This window comes from Oryzias melastigma, linkage group LG11, assembly GCF_002922805.2.
Source record: "Oryzias melastigma strain HK-1 linkage group LG11, ASM292280v2, whole genome shotgun sequence".
Lineage (NCBI taxonomy): Eukaryota > Metazoa > Chordata > Actinopteri > Beloniformes > Adrianichthyidae > Oryzias > Oryzias melastigma.
The window spans coordinates 7,820,377-7,836,981 of record NC_050522.1 but is presented as its reverse complement, the minus strand read 5'-3'; the positions used below and the strand labels follow the sequence as shown (position 1 = coordinate 7,836,981).

Here is a 16,605-nt window from a genome sequence, read left to right as displayed (position 1 = left end):
GAAATCCACTTTTTGGCACAAAAAAACTCCAGAAATTACGCACACAGAAAGCTATCTTTTATCCCTTTAAAGTTAGCTTTTCTGTGTTTTTGAGAACAATTTTGACAAACTTGTAATCGCTTCTTAAATTCAAAGGGAGTCCTAACACATTAGACTAGCACGTCTCTGTTTACAAGTCTTTATTTACAAGTGCGTCTTTGTTTGCAAAGCCATGGTTGCGCACTTCACGAGGAGGCTTTCCCAGAGCCACAAAGACGCCGTCAAACAACAAGTAAACAATCAGATGTAGCGCCAGGTTAGGTAGACATTAAGGCTATAAATGAGACTGAATGGAAGCCATGACTGAATACTTATTTAAGTCTTAGAAATAGCTTGGCGCTAAACTACTTAAAATTTTTGTTTTCTGTTAAAGAAAAAAAATGGTCCCCACACCTTAAACCATGAGTTTCCTTTGACACATTTTTAGGTCAGAGATTGTTTGAAAGAGCCGAGAGGCCTCGCTTAATGCGGCGGTTTGACGAAATGTAAAACAAACTGTAAGAAAAATGTAATATTTAATGAAAAAATAAATTTATATTTAAAAAAAATCTCCAAAATGGTGACTTTAAAAGCCACCTGCGTAACGGGGAAATGTAATGCTGTGAACTTGAATTGGATGGGTTAACATGGAGCGGGCGCTCAACAGTTAACGTGCTGCTGGCGATTATAAACCCATCAGACTGTAACATGAAACAGGCAGAGCTTACTCTTTGTTGCCTACAAAACGAACAGGCTGCAATATGCCAATAAATTTGAGACCGATTTGGTAAAAAACTGTTGATTTTACCCACAGGTGAAAAGAAATGTGATCCGACGGCAACAGGAGTCCGAACGGACCACACAGGGGCCGCGGAGGGGCCCACCGATCAACTCCACGGTCAACAGCAACACATCTGGCAACAACAACAAAAAAAGAGGCGACGCCGCTGGTTTGGCGTCTGGATTCGGTCTAGATGTGGACATTAAGTGGAACTTTGTGGCAAAAAATAGAAAAGTGCCACATAAAATGATGGACTGGGAACAAAGCCGCTATTTAAAGCATCAGATTTTGGAATTAAAGCGCGCGCAAAATAAAACTCCACCGAATTTACGCATAATTATTACTGTGTTGAGGATGTAAATATTTAAACATGAAAGCAAATGCGGCTTGAATATTGAAATATTTTTGTTTGATTTACAATTTAAATATTATTAAACTGTGTTTATGTACAAATATTGATGTATTTGAGTCTCGATATTCGTGGCTACGCGGGAAGCTGCAAATAGCACAAAATAGCTCTCCTGTCTCAGATTTTCTCAATCTGAAAAAAAAAATCCAAGCTTCTCCACTCGTTCCAGAGTCGTTACACCTGTTATTCGTTTTCTGGAGAATCCGAAAATATTTTTTAATTGCTTTTAATAGACTATTTTACCATCAATATCTGTGTGTACAAAAATATATCGCATTTAGAAAAACGCAGAGAGGAGTTAAATAACAAAAATGTTATTTGTGAAAGCTTTTTTTTAAATAATAAAAATAAAAAGAGACTGAATTGATAAATATAGGGTATTTTATTCAAATTATTTGAAAACTAAATGATAAATATTATGGACTGCAGATATAATCAGAGGATGTGTCCGCCCTGATCGCGCCGTTGGCGCGATTTGTGTCGTATCAAATCTATTTTCCGTAAATTCTTCAACCATTTATGTCGTTTTAAATCAGTGTGTTTAAAAAACGAACTAACTTCTGCAGATAAATGTTTACTTCATGGATTTCTTTTCTCCTCAAATAGATCGCCATCCTTTATTTATTTTATTTTGAAGCAAAAAGCAAATAATCTATTATTTAATCCATGCATGAATCCGAAAGATCGCGCAGAAGATGCTCAGTTTGCGTCTTTCTGCTCATGCTTCTGCGGGCGCTCACGTCCTCCTCGGTCTGGCGGGGTATTCTGGGATTATTTGTGGGATCTCTCTTCCAAGCTTGACCGGAGCTGCATCACTGACTCCATTAGAGACATGCGAAGGTCAATGTAAAGAGCAGTCTGCGCTCAGCCGCGTCTGACAGGCAGGCAGGCAGGCGGCGCTCTGCGCTGTGGATACATTAGTTTGGTCAATAAATAGCTTCTACTTTGATTAAAAACCAGAAGGTAGGCTGAAATTCAATGGAGTGTTGACCTAATCTTGTTAACTTGATTAAAAGAACACTGAGGAACACGATCTTTTTTGACTGTTTTATCTGATGGGAGTTTATTTACATAAAAACGATCATATTTACTGTTTAAAGTAGTTTTATTGTCTCTGACAAAAATACTTATTTTTGATTTATAATCACTTGAATTATCTGCAGTTTCCTTTTCATCCGTTAGATGGCAGTAGAGTTCAACTCTTGAACGCAGTCCTAGCTACCGCCCCCTGTGGCCTTACGCCGCTACTACAGCGGCTCAGGAGGGAAAGACGATGGGTGGAGCCTGACTTGAAACGTCACGCCTTCCGGTGCAGGCGGGGCCCATCGGCTTGTTTTGGTTCTCTTTGAAACCACAATGACCGCCCCCCCTGTAGTCTAAAAGCCAATCAGCTGCCTCGGTGGTGACGTCACAGTGATAAACTTCACTTCCACCATGTTCTTCCGCTTTCTGTCTTCATTCAGTGATTCTGAGGAGTCAGTGGCGCATTTCGCTCTTTTTTGAAGCCTGCCTCGGCGCATAAAGGAGAAGCAAAGACTCAACTATTCCAAGCTATTTGTTTTTTTCTGTGCAGGTGCTCAACATAAAAATATCTAACCTTTGACTCTTTATTTTATCTCTTTATTTATTTTATTTTTTTTTACAAAACCACAATAAAATTAAATAAAACACAGGATAAGTCTTCATACTGTTTGTGACTCAGACTGTACACTTTTTTTTATTGATGATTTTCATTTCTTCAATGGCTTCCTGGTTCTCCGCCAAATAACTGTCAAAACAATAAATAAAAATAATTCTAAATGTAGCCTCAATCTTAGTATTCTTTGTTCTTTTGTAGCTATTGGACTTTTTTGTTTGTTTGTTTCTTGATGAGATCATGAACTAAAATGTATCAATTCAGAGTTGCTGACATAAAACAATTTAGACTTTTATTAAGTCTGGAAACCATTTAGATTATCTAAATTAATCAATCTAACAGGAAATTTAAAATATTTTCAAAATAAAGCAACCAAAAGTGTTTAAATGCTGATATGATTATGGTGGATTGATGGTTTGTGGTTCAGAAATAGACTAACTCTTTAAATTTATTTTTTTGTAAAAAAAAACAAACAAAAAAAACACCTATATATATATATAATTTAAATTGTCTATCACATCAACAGATATTGATCGGTTGCATGACGCGTTTCCATTTTTATTTCCTACCTGGGCCTCCTCCGCGATCTCCACGGTCAGACCAGCCAGACAATGGACGGTCACGTGTTCAACCTTCACTCTTCATCAAACAAAACTGAATTTTTCCATCGTTTTCTTTTTTTACCCATTTATTCTTCTTGCATAACAAAGTTTGAAGATATGAGTTAATAAAAATTAAAGATTTTTTATGTACAGTTTGAAGAATCTGTATGTGATGGAACCACACAAAAGCCGCCCTTTGACGAACAGGGATCAAACAGAGCAGTGAAGCGTAAAAATATGATTAAATTAATCTGAGGGTTTTAAAAATTAAAACTGACACCAGAAAACTTACTAAATTAAGCACAGGAAATTAATCAAAGGCGTCCTAACAAAACAATTAAAACAAATTGAAATATAAGTACGAGGCCTATTTTAAAACTGCCGCATTGTTATAACCCGAATTTAATTATTAACAAAAGCTATTAAATACCAAAGAGAATATTTTCTTATTTTCATAAATAATGGCGCGCTGAAACTGCATTTCACTTCAAGGAAACAGTTCCAACCTGCGCGTAAAATGGACGTGGCGACGTTATGGGGAAACAGTAAAACTCAAAGAGCTAAAAATAAAGAAAGACGTGACGTTTTCGTTGAAAAAAACAAAATATTTTTCTATATAAATACAGATAATAATGAATCACTCTTTAGTAGACTGAATAATTGACGTTATGACTGGTAGCAGAAACATGCGCCAAATACTATTTCATAATATATTTTGCCCTTTCCAAAGACGTTAATTTGTATCATATTTTGTGACAACACTGTGGAATTTTAAAATAATTTAAAACAAAATAAGTACTTAGATAATTAAATAATGTGTACAAATACATAAAAAGAGAAAATTAGTTGATTTGACTTTTAATAAACATTTAAGCAATTTATAGGATTTTTTTTAGTCCAAATATGTGTATGAGTTATTAATTTAATTTAAAATATGTTTTGTTTTGGTTTATTTAGCAGTGCGCTAAAAAATGTTTTTGTTTTTTTCGCTGGAACAAGTCACAAAGTGGCCGCTAGATGGCGATGTTCGTTTATTTATTTCAGCTCAGAATTGTCTGGCCTAATTTTTTTCCCTTCTGTCCCCGCGGCAGAGCAACACTTTAACTGGTGTACTATGGTGTTTGACAGAATATACATTTAAAAAAGGTTATTTTTTATCTAAAATGCTGACCACAAAGATATGTTATTCTCACTCTTTTTGAGGAGGAATGTGATCTGATCTAAATAACAAAAAGGTAAGTCTAAAGTAAAAGTAGAGCATGTGCGGTTATATATGCGTAATGCCTTGGTGATGCCATGAAAACAAACATTTTTCACCTAACGTGGATAAAATTCAACCAAGTCCATGTTTTATTGGAGCGGACTTTAACACGGATATACTGCAGTCAAGCACATGCCTGAATTTACTTTTTATATTTATATACAACCACATGAATACGCACACATTATAAAAGCTATGATTGACATGCGCACATCTCCCACTGGATTACAAGCAGGACGTCCACCATGTTGGAGATCCCTGGGAGCACGATTTGAATGATAAGACTAAGGATGATACAGCTAAGCACGTGAGGAGGTCCTAAAAGGAAGCAGGGTTTGGATAATATTTAACATTCCAAGGTCCCAAATCCCAAACTTCCCCTTGAATCTTCCATTTATAACTCTTGTGAAAGGGGGAAAAAAGGTGTTTCTCTGTGACGCGCACCTTTATGACGCAGGGGTCCATTCTGCTGACTCTGTGCATGCCAAAATAAAATAGAATAAAAGGATAAGTCACACGAAATGCTGCTATTTTTTCCTGTTGCTTCAAACTATTAACAAATGGCAGGATCGTGGAGGGCCCGGCCTTCAGCACCCCGAAATGTTTGTTCCAGAGGCTCCTGGAGATCATCGAATCAGTCATGTTGTCCCGAACTTAAATGCATCTTCCATTTTTGTCCAAAAAATGATCAACTAGCTGATGGTTTTCAGTTTGTTGACAACTTTCTTCTCCTTCACGCGTCTGTTTTGGAACCATATCGTGACCTGTCGCTCAGACAGGTTGGTCTGCGCGGATATCCTCCTCCTTTTGTCCTTTGTGATAAATTTATTGGCGGCGTACTCGCGCTCGAGCTCCTTCAGTTGCACCTTGGTGTATGGCACGCGCTTCTTCCTTCCACGGCGATAAGAGCCAGACTCTCCTCCGATGTGCGACGCGGCGTCTGCCAAAGCAACACAAAGCTGTTTAGTCACAGTCTCACTTTTTTTTCAAACATGGCAGTTTAAAATGTCAACCATTGCGTAAAAATATATTTAAAAAATTAAATCTGATATTTTATAGTGATAAAAGAGAACAGTGATGAAGATAAATACAAATGTATAGATTTATATGAGCCATAAATTAAAATGAAAGGAATTACGCACAATTCCCACGTTATAATGACATTTTTTTTCAATTCAAGATATATGGGAGATTTTGTTGTTCTTTTTCTACGTCAAAGACGTCTCCACTCCTGGATTGTTTAACGTGCACAAACATGTCAAACATTTGCCAAAAACCTGCATTCGCATCGTGACTCCAACCTGATATGGAGGATTTCCACACGTGTGCGGGCTGAGGCTGCTCCTTGGCGCAGTAAACCGGGCTGTTCCAGCCGTTGGAAGCGAGAGTCCATGGCTGATAGCTCTCCATGGGCAGGAGGGGTTCGTGCCTGGTCTCTGACGGCGCACTGATCGTTGGCACCACGGGAACGTCCAGGTAACTCGGAACAGGTTGGTATGGACTCGAAGTGTAAGTTGGATAAAAAGTAAATTCCTTCGCTCGAGGGGTGAATTCGTCGCCCGAGGTGGACGTGTCCACGTACTTCTCTCCATAGGCGGGCGCGGACGGTGCTGCACATGACTTAATGCTGCTGTGATGCGACATTCTGCACGGGTAACCGAAGTAGCCGTACGGAAGGGACGCGCTGGAGGAATTGGGAGCTGCAGAGCAGGGGCTGCACTGCTTCACCGGCTCCCCCATGCCGGGGGCGGGCACGTCGCTGGACGAGTACGCCGTGCTGGGTGCCAGGGACGCGGGGTGAGCCATCAGATTCCTGCACTGGTTCGCAGCAAAGTTGCCACCAGCAAAACCCTCCATGTTCTTGCTCACTTCGTCGGAACCGCCGCCGTTGTCGTACAGGAACATCACCGACGGGTCGACCCAGCGAGGACGGAGGAGCAGTGACGTTGTCATAGCACGGCATCCAACATTGAAGCTTCTGGCTCTTTTTTAAAAAGCCCACAGACTGAAAAAAGGACGCACTGCTTCTCAGAGAGTAAAGCCACTCTGACGCGCCACAAGAGCGCCGAGCTCGCGCTCCGATTGGTCAGGGCGCCGACACGTGACCGCACTATGCAAAAAAGGGACGGTAAACAGCAGCGCATAATTAAATGGAGAAAAATGCAGCGAAGTGAGGTTATCAAATTCACCAAAGCCACGAGCTGGTCTTCTCTGATTTGGATCATTTTGCGCATTTTGGTGCGTAAAAACGCAACATCACCTCGCAGTTTTTCTGTGTCGTTACACTCCAAACACTGCCTTTCATAATAATGGATTACGGAAAAGAAGGAATTATTATGTAAAAGGTAAATAGAAGCCAGTTTTAAACAGGGTGCAGCAGTTGGAGTCAGTCTCCTGCTCACGACTCCCGCCGCGTCCTCGACCTTTATGCGTCAAAACAACCCCTCTTTGTCTTTATTATTTGAATGTGAGGGAGAAAATGATCAACCACACACACTGCTTTTGCTTATAGAGAGATAACACCACAGAATGATTATATGTTTGATTAAAGTCTCCCCCAGATGTGCGCAGACGCCATTCCTGTGTGCCGCTCACCTTCATCCATTCCAGTACGCGTAAATGGCGACGGCATAACACTTATCCCGAGCTCAATTCTATTAAATATTCTTTACAAAAATGTTTTGTCACTGTGAGGAAAGTTGCCAACATTCGGTTGGACCGTCATGTGTCTGGGATTAAAGAGGATTCCTCGTGCGCAACTTCCTAACTGTTTACAATTTGTGAAAGCAGAAAACAGGCCCGGTTAGGCAGCGCTTCAGGAGGTAAACGCGGCTGGAGGCCAAGGTCAAGTTGAAAGTTGCTGTCTAGCCACGCAGCCCATCGGACTATTCAGGCTTTGAAGGGTCCGTCTGCAGCTCTTGAAAAGAGCGGAAGAGGGGTGAGAATTCCTGTGCCAATGAAAGCGATTGGAGGACATTAACTTTTACTGTCATTGTGTTTTCACCCCCGATTTCTCTCACGAGCCTGTCTGCGTCCCTTTCTTGTTTAGTGTTCCAGCTTTAAGAAATGCATTTTTCTGATCTGTTTCAATTCGTTCTGTGGGAGAAATATGAAAAAATATGTTACAGATCCCTTAAAAAAAGGACGAATATATATGGCGCACGTGTGATTTTGAGTGTCTGCTCTTCTGCTTTGTGTTTATGGCTGGTGCCTTTCAGCGCTGTGTTAGAGGAAATAAACCTAGAGCTTCAACCGAAGTACAACATCCAGCTGAAAGGTTGGTTTTGTAATTGTAAAGCAAGTTTTCTAGGCTAAAAAAAAAACAACAACCACGCGTAAAAACACAAGCTGCGTAACGTGCGCCATTTTTGGTTCAACCGTTGGTTCTATTGAGCAAAAATCTTTATTTTTCTCTCTTCACATCTTCTGTGAGTTTATTTAAACTTCCAAATAAATATAAACAATAGCATAAAATCCGACAAATAAGCTTAAATTAAGTACAGAAAGGGTGCGTAAATGTTTGAAGAAGTTTGATAGCCCATTTATTTATTGTGATTTTTAAACACCAGAAACAATACTTTTAATTTAACTAAATCTACTTTAGAATTATAATTCTAAAAGCTGAAATTCTATTTTTCTGCTTTTTATTTTTTTTATTTTTCCATTATTCTATTTTATTGACCCTTAATTTAGGTATTTCCCCCCCAAAAAAATGTTTTTGAAGCCAAATACACAAAATAACTTGCTGTTAAATACAATTTGACTTATTTTATCCTCAATTGATGTTATAAAAAGATAAATTAATTCATTAGAATTTTAAAATATGCACATTCTTTAGGATTTCTTTAGAATACAAAAAAAAAGCAAAAAAAAAAAACGACACGTCCTTTGCGTCGTTTGCATTCTGCATCAATGAAGCCTAACGCATCATTTCTTAGTTTGAATCGTGACTATTAACCTCCACGTGCAGCGCGTAGGAATTGGTGCCCAGAAAAAAGCCCACAAACCTCCACAAGGATCATACTTGAATTTTATTATAAAAAAAATGCCAAGAAAATGTAATCAATCATCAGAAACAAGCAGCGATCGTCATGAGTCACGCTGCAAGGCCCGGCCTGTTGCGAGCTGCCTTGTGGCGTTTTCCTCAATGCAGGCAAATCAGGCTTCAAAATAAACACAGAGGCGTTAATCATTAGCTGTTGCACAGACGTGCTTTGTCCTGTTATATGTTATATACTTTCTAAAGTCATGTCTCTACGCAGTCTGTGAGCGCGCTCGGTGTTTCGGGGTATCACATTTGCATTTAGGAGCTTTTTTTGTTTTTGTTCTGGAGCTCTAAGAATACGACAAAGAGGAGCCAGAAAATATGATGCAATACTATCATTTAAGAAAAAAATGCATTCATTTATCAATCTCCAAACCAGGGCGCACATTTTGTTTCTGTGTCATGTAAAAAACTGCGACTTTACGCAGCAGATTCTCTTTTATTTGCGTAAAATGATCCCCCCCAAAAATGCCTTGAACTTCACTGTAAGTGCTTGGCAGCAAACCCCGAAGTTTTTTCTCTGAGGTCATTATCAAGGCTCAACTTAATGTTTATACTGGCATCCAAATCACTACAAGCCGAAGAAATAAAAGGCGCGTTTATGTCTCGACCTCAGCTCCTGCAGCTTCGGGAGAGCCGGGAAAGGTCCATATAAAGTTATGTTCATGCTATAAAATTCATAAAGGAACTGATATATAAAACGGCCCTCTAAGACCTCAGAAACAGGCTTGTTGATGTGCATGTGCTTAGAGTAGATGTCTGTCAGAAAGCTGTCAAGAGCTCACCGCCAGCGTGTTTTTGTGGTAGGAGCAGGCAGCCACAGGGCGGTCGCACGCTTGACTTTTCCATATTTCTGGATGTTGGCCTGGAGTGTGATCTCGAGGGGTTACATAAAAATATGAAGTGAGGGTGCAGATCAAGCTACCTGCAGGTCTGATGTAGAAAATGATTCACAAACATTTAGTTTTGCTGCAAATGTTCAAGTTTGGGAAATATATATAAATACGTGTGCATTAATCTGCGTTATTTTTTCTTATTTTCACCTTTTATGATTTTGTTTTTCATAAAAACAAACTAGATTGTCCTTTTTTTATTGTAACCATTTGTTACGGATGAAAAGTCTACATATTTTCATGAGTGAAGCTTTAGAAAGCGCTATATCAAGCAGAAACTGTAAAGATTTGTTCTTAATATATGACTGTGACCTGTAAAAAGTTGCCAAGTCCTATGGCCTAATTACCAATCAATATATTTTTTTCGAATTTTACGAAATAACCGTTATTTCTTCTTCCAAAAACGTGTTGATAAAATTATTTCTTTTTGCTAACATGCATTAAATTAGACGAATTGGTTTAAATAAAAATTTGTACTTAAAAAAAATCAGCTTTAGTGTTCGAGCAGACTTCTCCTGGTAAATCGGTAACCTGTGTTTTATCAAGACGCTTATTATAGACTTCATTTTCTCAGTTGCCTGATCTGTAATTGCTTCTTCTTAATGTCTATGATTACTGGTTATGGACACAAGTTAAACAAGCAAGGAGACACAACAGCTTACTGCTGCAAAAATACGCTGTAAGTGTTAAAATAGTCCTTTTAGAACATCCAAATGTTGCTTAAAAATCTAAATGTGTCGCTTTTTGCTTTTGTTGTAAACAAAAAAAGGAATAAATAAAGTACATTTTTGCATTATAAAGCTAAATGTGATTTGGCTTCTAATTGAAAAGAAGAAACATAAAAAATCTGAATCTTAACTGCTCACCTTTTTAGGCGTCCTCGTGCGTCACGCGATAACAGAACGAGAGGCAAATGTAACCTTCAGTTTTATTCTGTAGATTTTCTATTTGCAATCGGGGTTTTAAACGTTTGAAACCAACACGTAGGGTTCTAAATAAAAATAATAAAGGTGTAGAAACGTTTTGAAAGCAGCTTAATGAGACCGCTTTGGATCACATTTCTTATGGATGCCAGGGACGCACAGACAAGCGGGTAACTGTATTTATCCTTGTAAAACATCTCAGCTTTACACCTGGTGTGTTGTTCTGCTACTGATGATCTACTCCCCCCACCCCCCACCCCCCCACAAAAAAAACCTTCGCCCACCCTTTAATTGGGTAATGCAGGCCTGGACTCAGCGGCGCGCGCGCAAAGCGCATCATGTGCAGGATGGAGCGATAAAAGAAAACGAGTCTTACGGCGCGCACAGATTTCCTGTTATATAGTCATCGGGACTTGTTACAGTCCAAGGTCAACGAGTTAACTCTGGTAGCTGCGTCATCCTGTTTCAAGGCCAAGTTGAAGCAACAGAGACGGGCAGGGCCCGTCATAATGAGGGGAGAGATGATCTCTTTTCTCCCTCCCACGTAAGATTCATGCGTAAAAGGAGGTGCGTCCCAGCCAGAGGTGGAATGACCATCATGCGATAATCTGTCACAAAGCTACAACATTCTCCTGAGCTAAACCCCTCTAAGCAGCACAGCCGTGGATAGAATTACACTGCCTACTGCGCAGACTCCATGGTCAAGTTCAAGTTGTCCTCCCTAGTAAAACTGGTGGTGGTGGGGGGTGCATTCTGTAGTGTCTGCACCCCCTCCTAACCCCCTTTGAAGTTCCTTTGCAAAGCTAAACACCGCAGCTGAGCTGGACTGCACTTCTGCAGCGCCAATACTCAAGAAGGCGTTTGCGCACGAGCGCAACTAAAGCCATACGCTCTCCAAACCCATCCGGTGTCCTTCACTATCTAAAGTACACACATAATATAATATAAATGGCACTACTCTGAACGCGAAGTCATACCGACTGTTGCGCAAAACTCTCCGAAGCCTTATCTCTACGCCATCACTAGATCCCAGCGGCCCCGCGTGCACGGCTGCAGCCCGTTGCATAACTCCTGGTCGCTAAATGGGAATGCTGGACCTACAGCATGTCCCCAATTTATTTTAAGAAGTTAACCCACGTCCCGCAAAGGAGTGAGGAATTTCTCAAGTGGCAAAGAATCTGAGAAATCCTCGGATGTGAACCAACAAGCTCCAATGGGGCCCTTCTGCGCCCATTGGAACATTTGAGATGACGCAATGATGTTTCTGTAATACAAACTATGGATCTTGTTGGATATATTTTTCTGTGACGAATTAAAATCTCATTGTGGTTTGTCTGAGAATTTCCCTGTGGCACATTTCTATTGTTTTGTGGTTTGTTTGAACCCCGGAATGCTGGTCAGCTCATCTCCAGAAACAAAACTGATCAAGTTCAAGCAGTGAGGCTGAACAGCTCCAAAAAAAAAAAAAAAAAGAAAAGAAAAAAGAAACAGTTTGCATATCCAAACCCACCAGAGAGCAGAGAGCAGTTCTGCCCATTTGCTGAGAAAATTAGAGAGTCGGTGGGGGGGTTGGAAGCCAAAGGAATTTCCCTCACTCTTGAGCCTCCGGGCTGCTGGAGGAGGAGGAGGAGAAGGAGGAGGAGGAGGAGGAAGGCGACGGCACCGGCGCGTTCCTCGATTTGGACAGACGAGGGCGCACAAGGACAGCGGAGGCTCCTGCAGCTCCGAGAAACCACGTGACCTTATCCGATCGGAGCGACATCATTTACACCTATAAAGAGCCGCCTTCATACCCCCCCCCCCCAACAGTTGGACAGAAAAGGTGAATTCCACGTATACCTGAGCACAGGTGCAGACCTGACTCAGCAAATGAGTCTAATTAAGTTAGACTGGCTATTATAGATCATTAGAGTCAAAGGAAACGGGCACGTAAGTCATTAAAAGTGTAGATCTTTTTGCCACAAGAAACTCAGATCATCAACAACATTTGTTTGAATGTAATTATAGGCTCTTGCAGTTGTGGAAATGCAACATTTTTAAAAGAGATTCACACGAAGAAACCTCATAGGACTGAGACTGAAGAGTACAAGTGAGGATTGGTCAATGGGAACATGTTTTCACTGTATTTATTCGGTAAACTGATGTTTTGGTTGGTGTATATCCATGTTCTATCACTAGCTGAAAGCCATTTTCTGCACACTCTTTACATTTTTTAGAAAAATAAGTTCCTGGTACTTTTTTACACATTTATACATTTTATTTATTTGTGTGTTTTAAAATATTAAAAGATACAAACTGAAAATAGAAACGCTTGATTTTAGATTCTTTTCAGGTAAACTTCCTGTCCGGTGGCGGTTTTTCTAACCTCATACTTGACCTTTTATCAGTTCAGTCTCAGAGAGAGAGGCGATAATTAATATATTTTCTTAAATCTTTGAGCTTTCGTTGAACCCTCTTTTTTAAAGTAAAATGTGAGCTTTCATAAGCAGCAGACAGTGATAAACTGCTCTACTTTAGATGCTGTGCGTCTCAGCTGCTTCTTATTGTGGCACCCCTCCCACCTCCATCCCGTTCCTGCTGTTGCTCCCTCTATTTACCCTCATACCCAATCGATGCGTGTCGTCATCAGGGGGGGCCATCGCCACGACTAGTCTGTTAAGAATGACAGCTCAAAAGGAAGGGAGAGAGCGAATGGTGATCCTTCCCCGAGCTCCCTCTCTGCACTCTGGAGCACTCTCCTCTTGAGGGTCAGACCGGATTTCAGCCCCTCTTTTACCAGAACCCTCCCTTCATCCTGCGAGCAAACTCTCCCACCCGCCTCCAGCTCCAGCGCCATCATCCCCGCAGCCTCACGCCCCTCCAACCTGACACAGTCGGCGTTTGGACGCGCGCTCTCCCGCAACCAGGAGGCTGTTTTTAACCTGTGATGGAAACCAGAGAGGAGGCAGCGCGGCTGGCGGAGGGGGGTCCGTTTGGTAAGAAAGACTCAAGCATGCCAAAAGCTACTGGGAGCCCCGTGCGGGAGCCGCAGGGCTACAGGAGGTGTATCAGCCCCGGAGATGTGGCATTTCCCCGAGACAGGACGGAGCTGGGGGCGGACGAGACCGTGCGGAGGAATGTGTGCGCCGACGCGAGGCCGGTTGGCCGCGCTGCTTCCGTGGAGAGGCGCCGGTGCGACAAGCCCCGCAGGGACGGCAGCAGCTCAGACACCGAGTCGGACTTCTATGAAGAAATAGACGTGAGCTGCACGCCTGAAAGCATGGACTACCCGACTGCTAAAGGTGGGTTTGAGCTATTTATTTATTCATTGTAAGTCTGCATGAATGAAACACATTTAGCTGCATTACGCAGCATATTTAACCATTTTTTGGGTCAAATACGCGCAGAAATAAAATGGAATAAATCGAAATTCATGCCAAGAACCTCCATAGCAGGAGCAAAAACAGTGAAACTGCAGGTGACCACAGTGGCTGCAAATGCTTAAGTGACACCCACAATCTAACCAGACATTTTCATCACTGAGTTGACGTGCCTGCATGTACATTTACTGCCACAGGAGGAGTTTTAAGGAGCCAAAACCACATGGGAAGGAGTCGAACTTGTATTTTCTAAACATATTTCTTCATTAAACATAAATTTATAATTGTTTATTTTTAAAAATGCTGCAAAACAAAAATATTTCTGCAAAGCAGGCCTGAAGATAATTCGGAGAAAATAAAATGAATAAATAAAATTATGATATGATTTTTCTTTGTTACAGAAATGACTACATAAAATAGAAACAAAACAAACACCAAAAATTTACTGCTTTTATATATTATTTTTTGTCGATTATAATGATTTTCTTTTGGGTTTTTACGCAGGTCAAATAGAAGATTCTCCAGGTCGCCGGAGTGACGCAGGAGGTGACCCGGGTAAGACGGTACCGGGTCAAAGCACTCTGTCCTATGCAGCGGACCAGATTCGCCGGTACCGAACCGCCTTCACCCGGGAGCAGATCGCCCGGCTGGAGAAGGAGTTCTATAGGGAGAACTACGTGTCCAGGCCGAGGAGATGCGAGCTGGCGGCTGCATTGAATCTTCCAGAAACCACCATCAAAGTAAGCTTTCATCTGATTGGACCCCAAAATGACAGACTTTTTTTGTGTCATTTTAGTGTCAATCAGCATCAAAAATGTTTTTGGTTCATATTTTTATACTCGGAGCCAACAGGGTTCATTTAAATATCCAGATTTTGGCGTGCGTAAAGGCGGAAGTGCCGCCTAACCAGTGGTTAATATTTGACGCGGTGTGTCTGCCGCAGGTGTGGTTTCAAAACCGAAGAATGAAGGACAAGCGCCAGCGTCTGGCCATGACTTGGCCTCACCCAGCCGACCCCGCCTTCTACACCTACATGATGAGCCACGCCGCGGCCACGGGGAACCTGCCTTACCCCTTCCCATCTCACATGCCCCTTCCCTACTACTCCCCCCTAGGTGTTGGCGCCGGCTCCGCTCCCACCGCTGCCCCTTTCTCCAGCCCCCTGCGCACTCTCGACAGCTTCCGAGTCCTGTCTCACCCCTACCAGAGGCCGGAGCTGCTGTGCGCCTTCAGACATCCTTCCATGTACACGGGACCGACCCACGGCCTCGGTCCTGGAGGGAGTCCTTGCTCCTGCCTGGCCTGCCACTCCGCTCAGTCCAATGGCCTGTCAGCCAGGCCCTCTGGCTCGGACTTTGCTTGCTCCCCAACAAGCAGGACAGAAACGTTTGTCACTTTTACTCCTTCAGTGCTCAGCAAATCCTCACCTGTCACACTGGACCAGAGGGAAGAAGTTCCTCTGACCAGATAGAGAAAAGAGAACCATCTGAGCAGTGCGCACAACTAAACTGCTGTAACTGTAATATATGAATCCAAATGAAGGACTGTGTGTTGACCGCATGGACATTAAAAACAAAACGATTTCAGGCTTGGGAGGGGGTACATTATGGTTTATTTTACAATTAAAACCTCCACCAACATTTCTATCGTTATTTATCTTTTACGCACAAAATTTTCAGTTCAGGTGCAAGACACCTTCATATTTTTTTAAGTATTTAACAGGCTGCATGGTCTCATTATTCTGCCGCTCCGCACCCCAGAGCCCACAGCGGCGGCCGCGCGGGCCTGAAATATGCAAATTTAAGTCAAATTATCCAGAGATGGATGTTGAGGGGACCCGGTGAATTTCTGACTCCTAAAATAATGATAAAACCATGAAGGGATCGGTCGCTCTTATTTATAAAAAGGTAACAAGGCGTCGGGGGATCGGATTAAAGCAGACCGGATTGACACCAAATCCTGCAGGAAGACGGGAGAGGAGGACAATCAGAGCAAAGATAATAAAGACGAACATTTTGAAGAACGACTTTTGATATTATTGTTCTGTTAAATGCATTTCAAGCATGAATAAAATGAGTTCAATTTGATTAAACGTAAAAAACAATAAGTTTGTTGCATCTTGTAAACAAGTTTTTTTATGTTTTAAATAAGTTGTATTCTAAATTGTTCATTAAGGTTTTTTATTTACAATAAATTATGTTTGAGTCAGTGAAGCAAAAGCGTGTTTATTATTTTTATTTTTTTAAATGTTTTTAATAATATTGAACTAAATAAAGTTTAGGACATTTTTTTCTATGTCTAAATGTATTTTTCGCAAATTCGGTCCAAACGCGACCCCCCGATAATTGTTCTCAAGTGGTTGCTGTCAAAACAGCAGAGTTCTCCCCCATATTTCCTGATAGGACTTGCTAGATTGACCGTGACAGCTAAGTGGTCCCCGGGCTCCGTTAACGCCACGCAGATTTTCTCTGCAACCACTTAATAGACACCAAATGAGTTGTCTGGAGATATTGGAAATGAAAAAAAATCGATCATTCAAAGAGGACCGCCAACAATCAGTGGGATCTTAATTGGCCTCACAAATAAAGGAGTTTTCAGCCTGATGGAGTTACACAAGCCAGACTTTAAAACGACTTTTACGCACAACGAAAATCTGCGTTTTTGGCATGAAATTGAAA

At 41.4% G+C, this 16,605-nt stretch overlaps 2 protein-coding genes across 2 annotated transcripts; one reads left to right on the top strand and one right to left on the bottom strand.

The window, feature by feature from the left end:
* Positions 1-4,773: 4,773 nt before the first annotated feature.
* hoxa13a (homeobox A13a) lies at positions 4,774-7,496 on the bottom strand. Its single transcript, XM_024295279.2, has 2 exons — positions 6,009-7,496; positions 4,774-5,647 (listed from the first exon to the last, which is right to left on the bottom strand). The coding sequence occupies exons 1-2, from the start codon at positions 6,658-6,660 to the stop codon at positions 5,400-5,402; spliced, it is 900 nt and encodes a 299-aa protein (XP_024151047.1). The 5' UTR covers positions 6,661-7,496; the 3' UTR covers positions 4,774-5,399.
* Positions 7,497-12,917: 5,421 nt separating this feature from the next.
* On the top strand, positions 12,918-16,220 carry evx1 (even-skipped homeobox 1). Its single transcript, XM_024259336.2, has 3 exons — positions 12,918-13,849; positions 14,432-14,667; positions 14,871-16,220. The coding sequence occupies exons 1-3, from the start codon at positions 13,495-13,497 to the stop codon at positions 15,396-15,398; spliced, it is 1,119 nt and encodes a 372-aa protein (XP_024115104.1). The 5' UTR covers positions 12,918-13,494; the 3' UTR covers positions 15,399-16,220.
* The last annotated feature ends 385 nt before the right edge of the window (positions 16,221-16,605 follow it).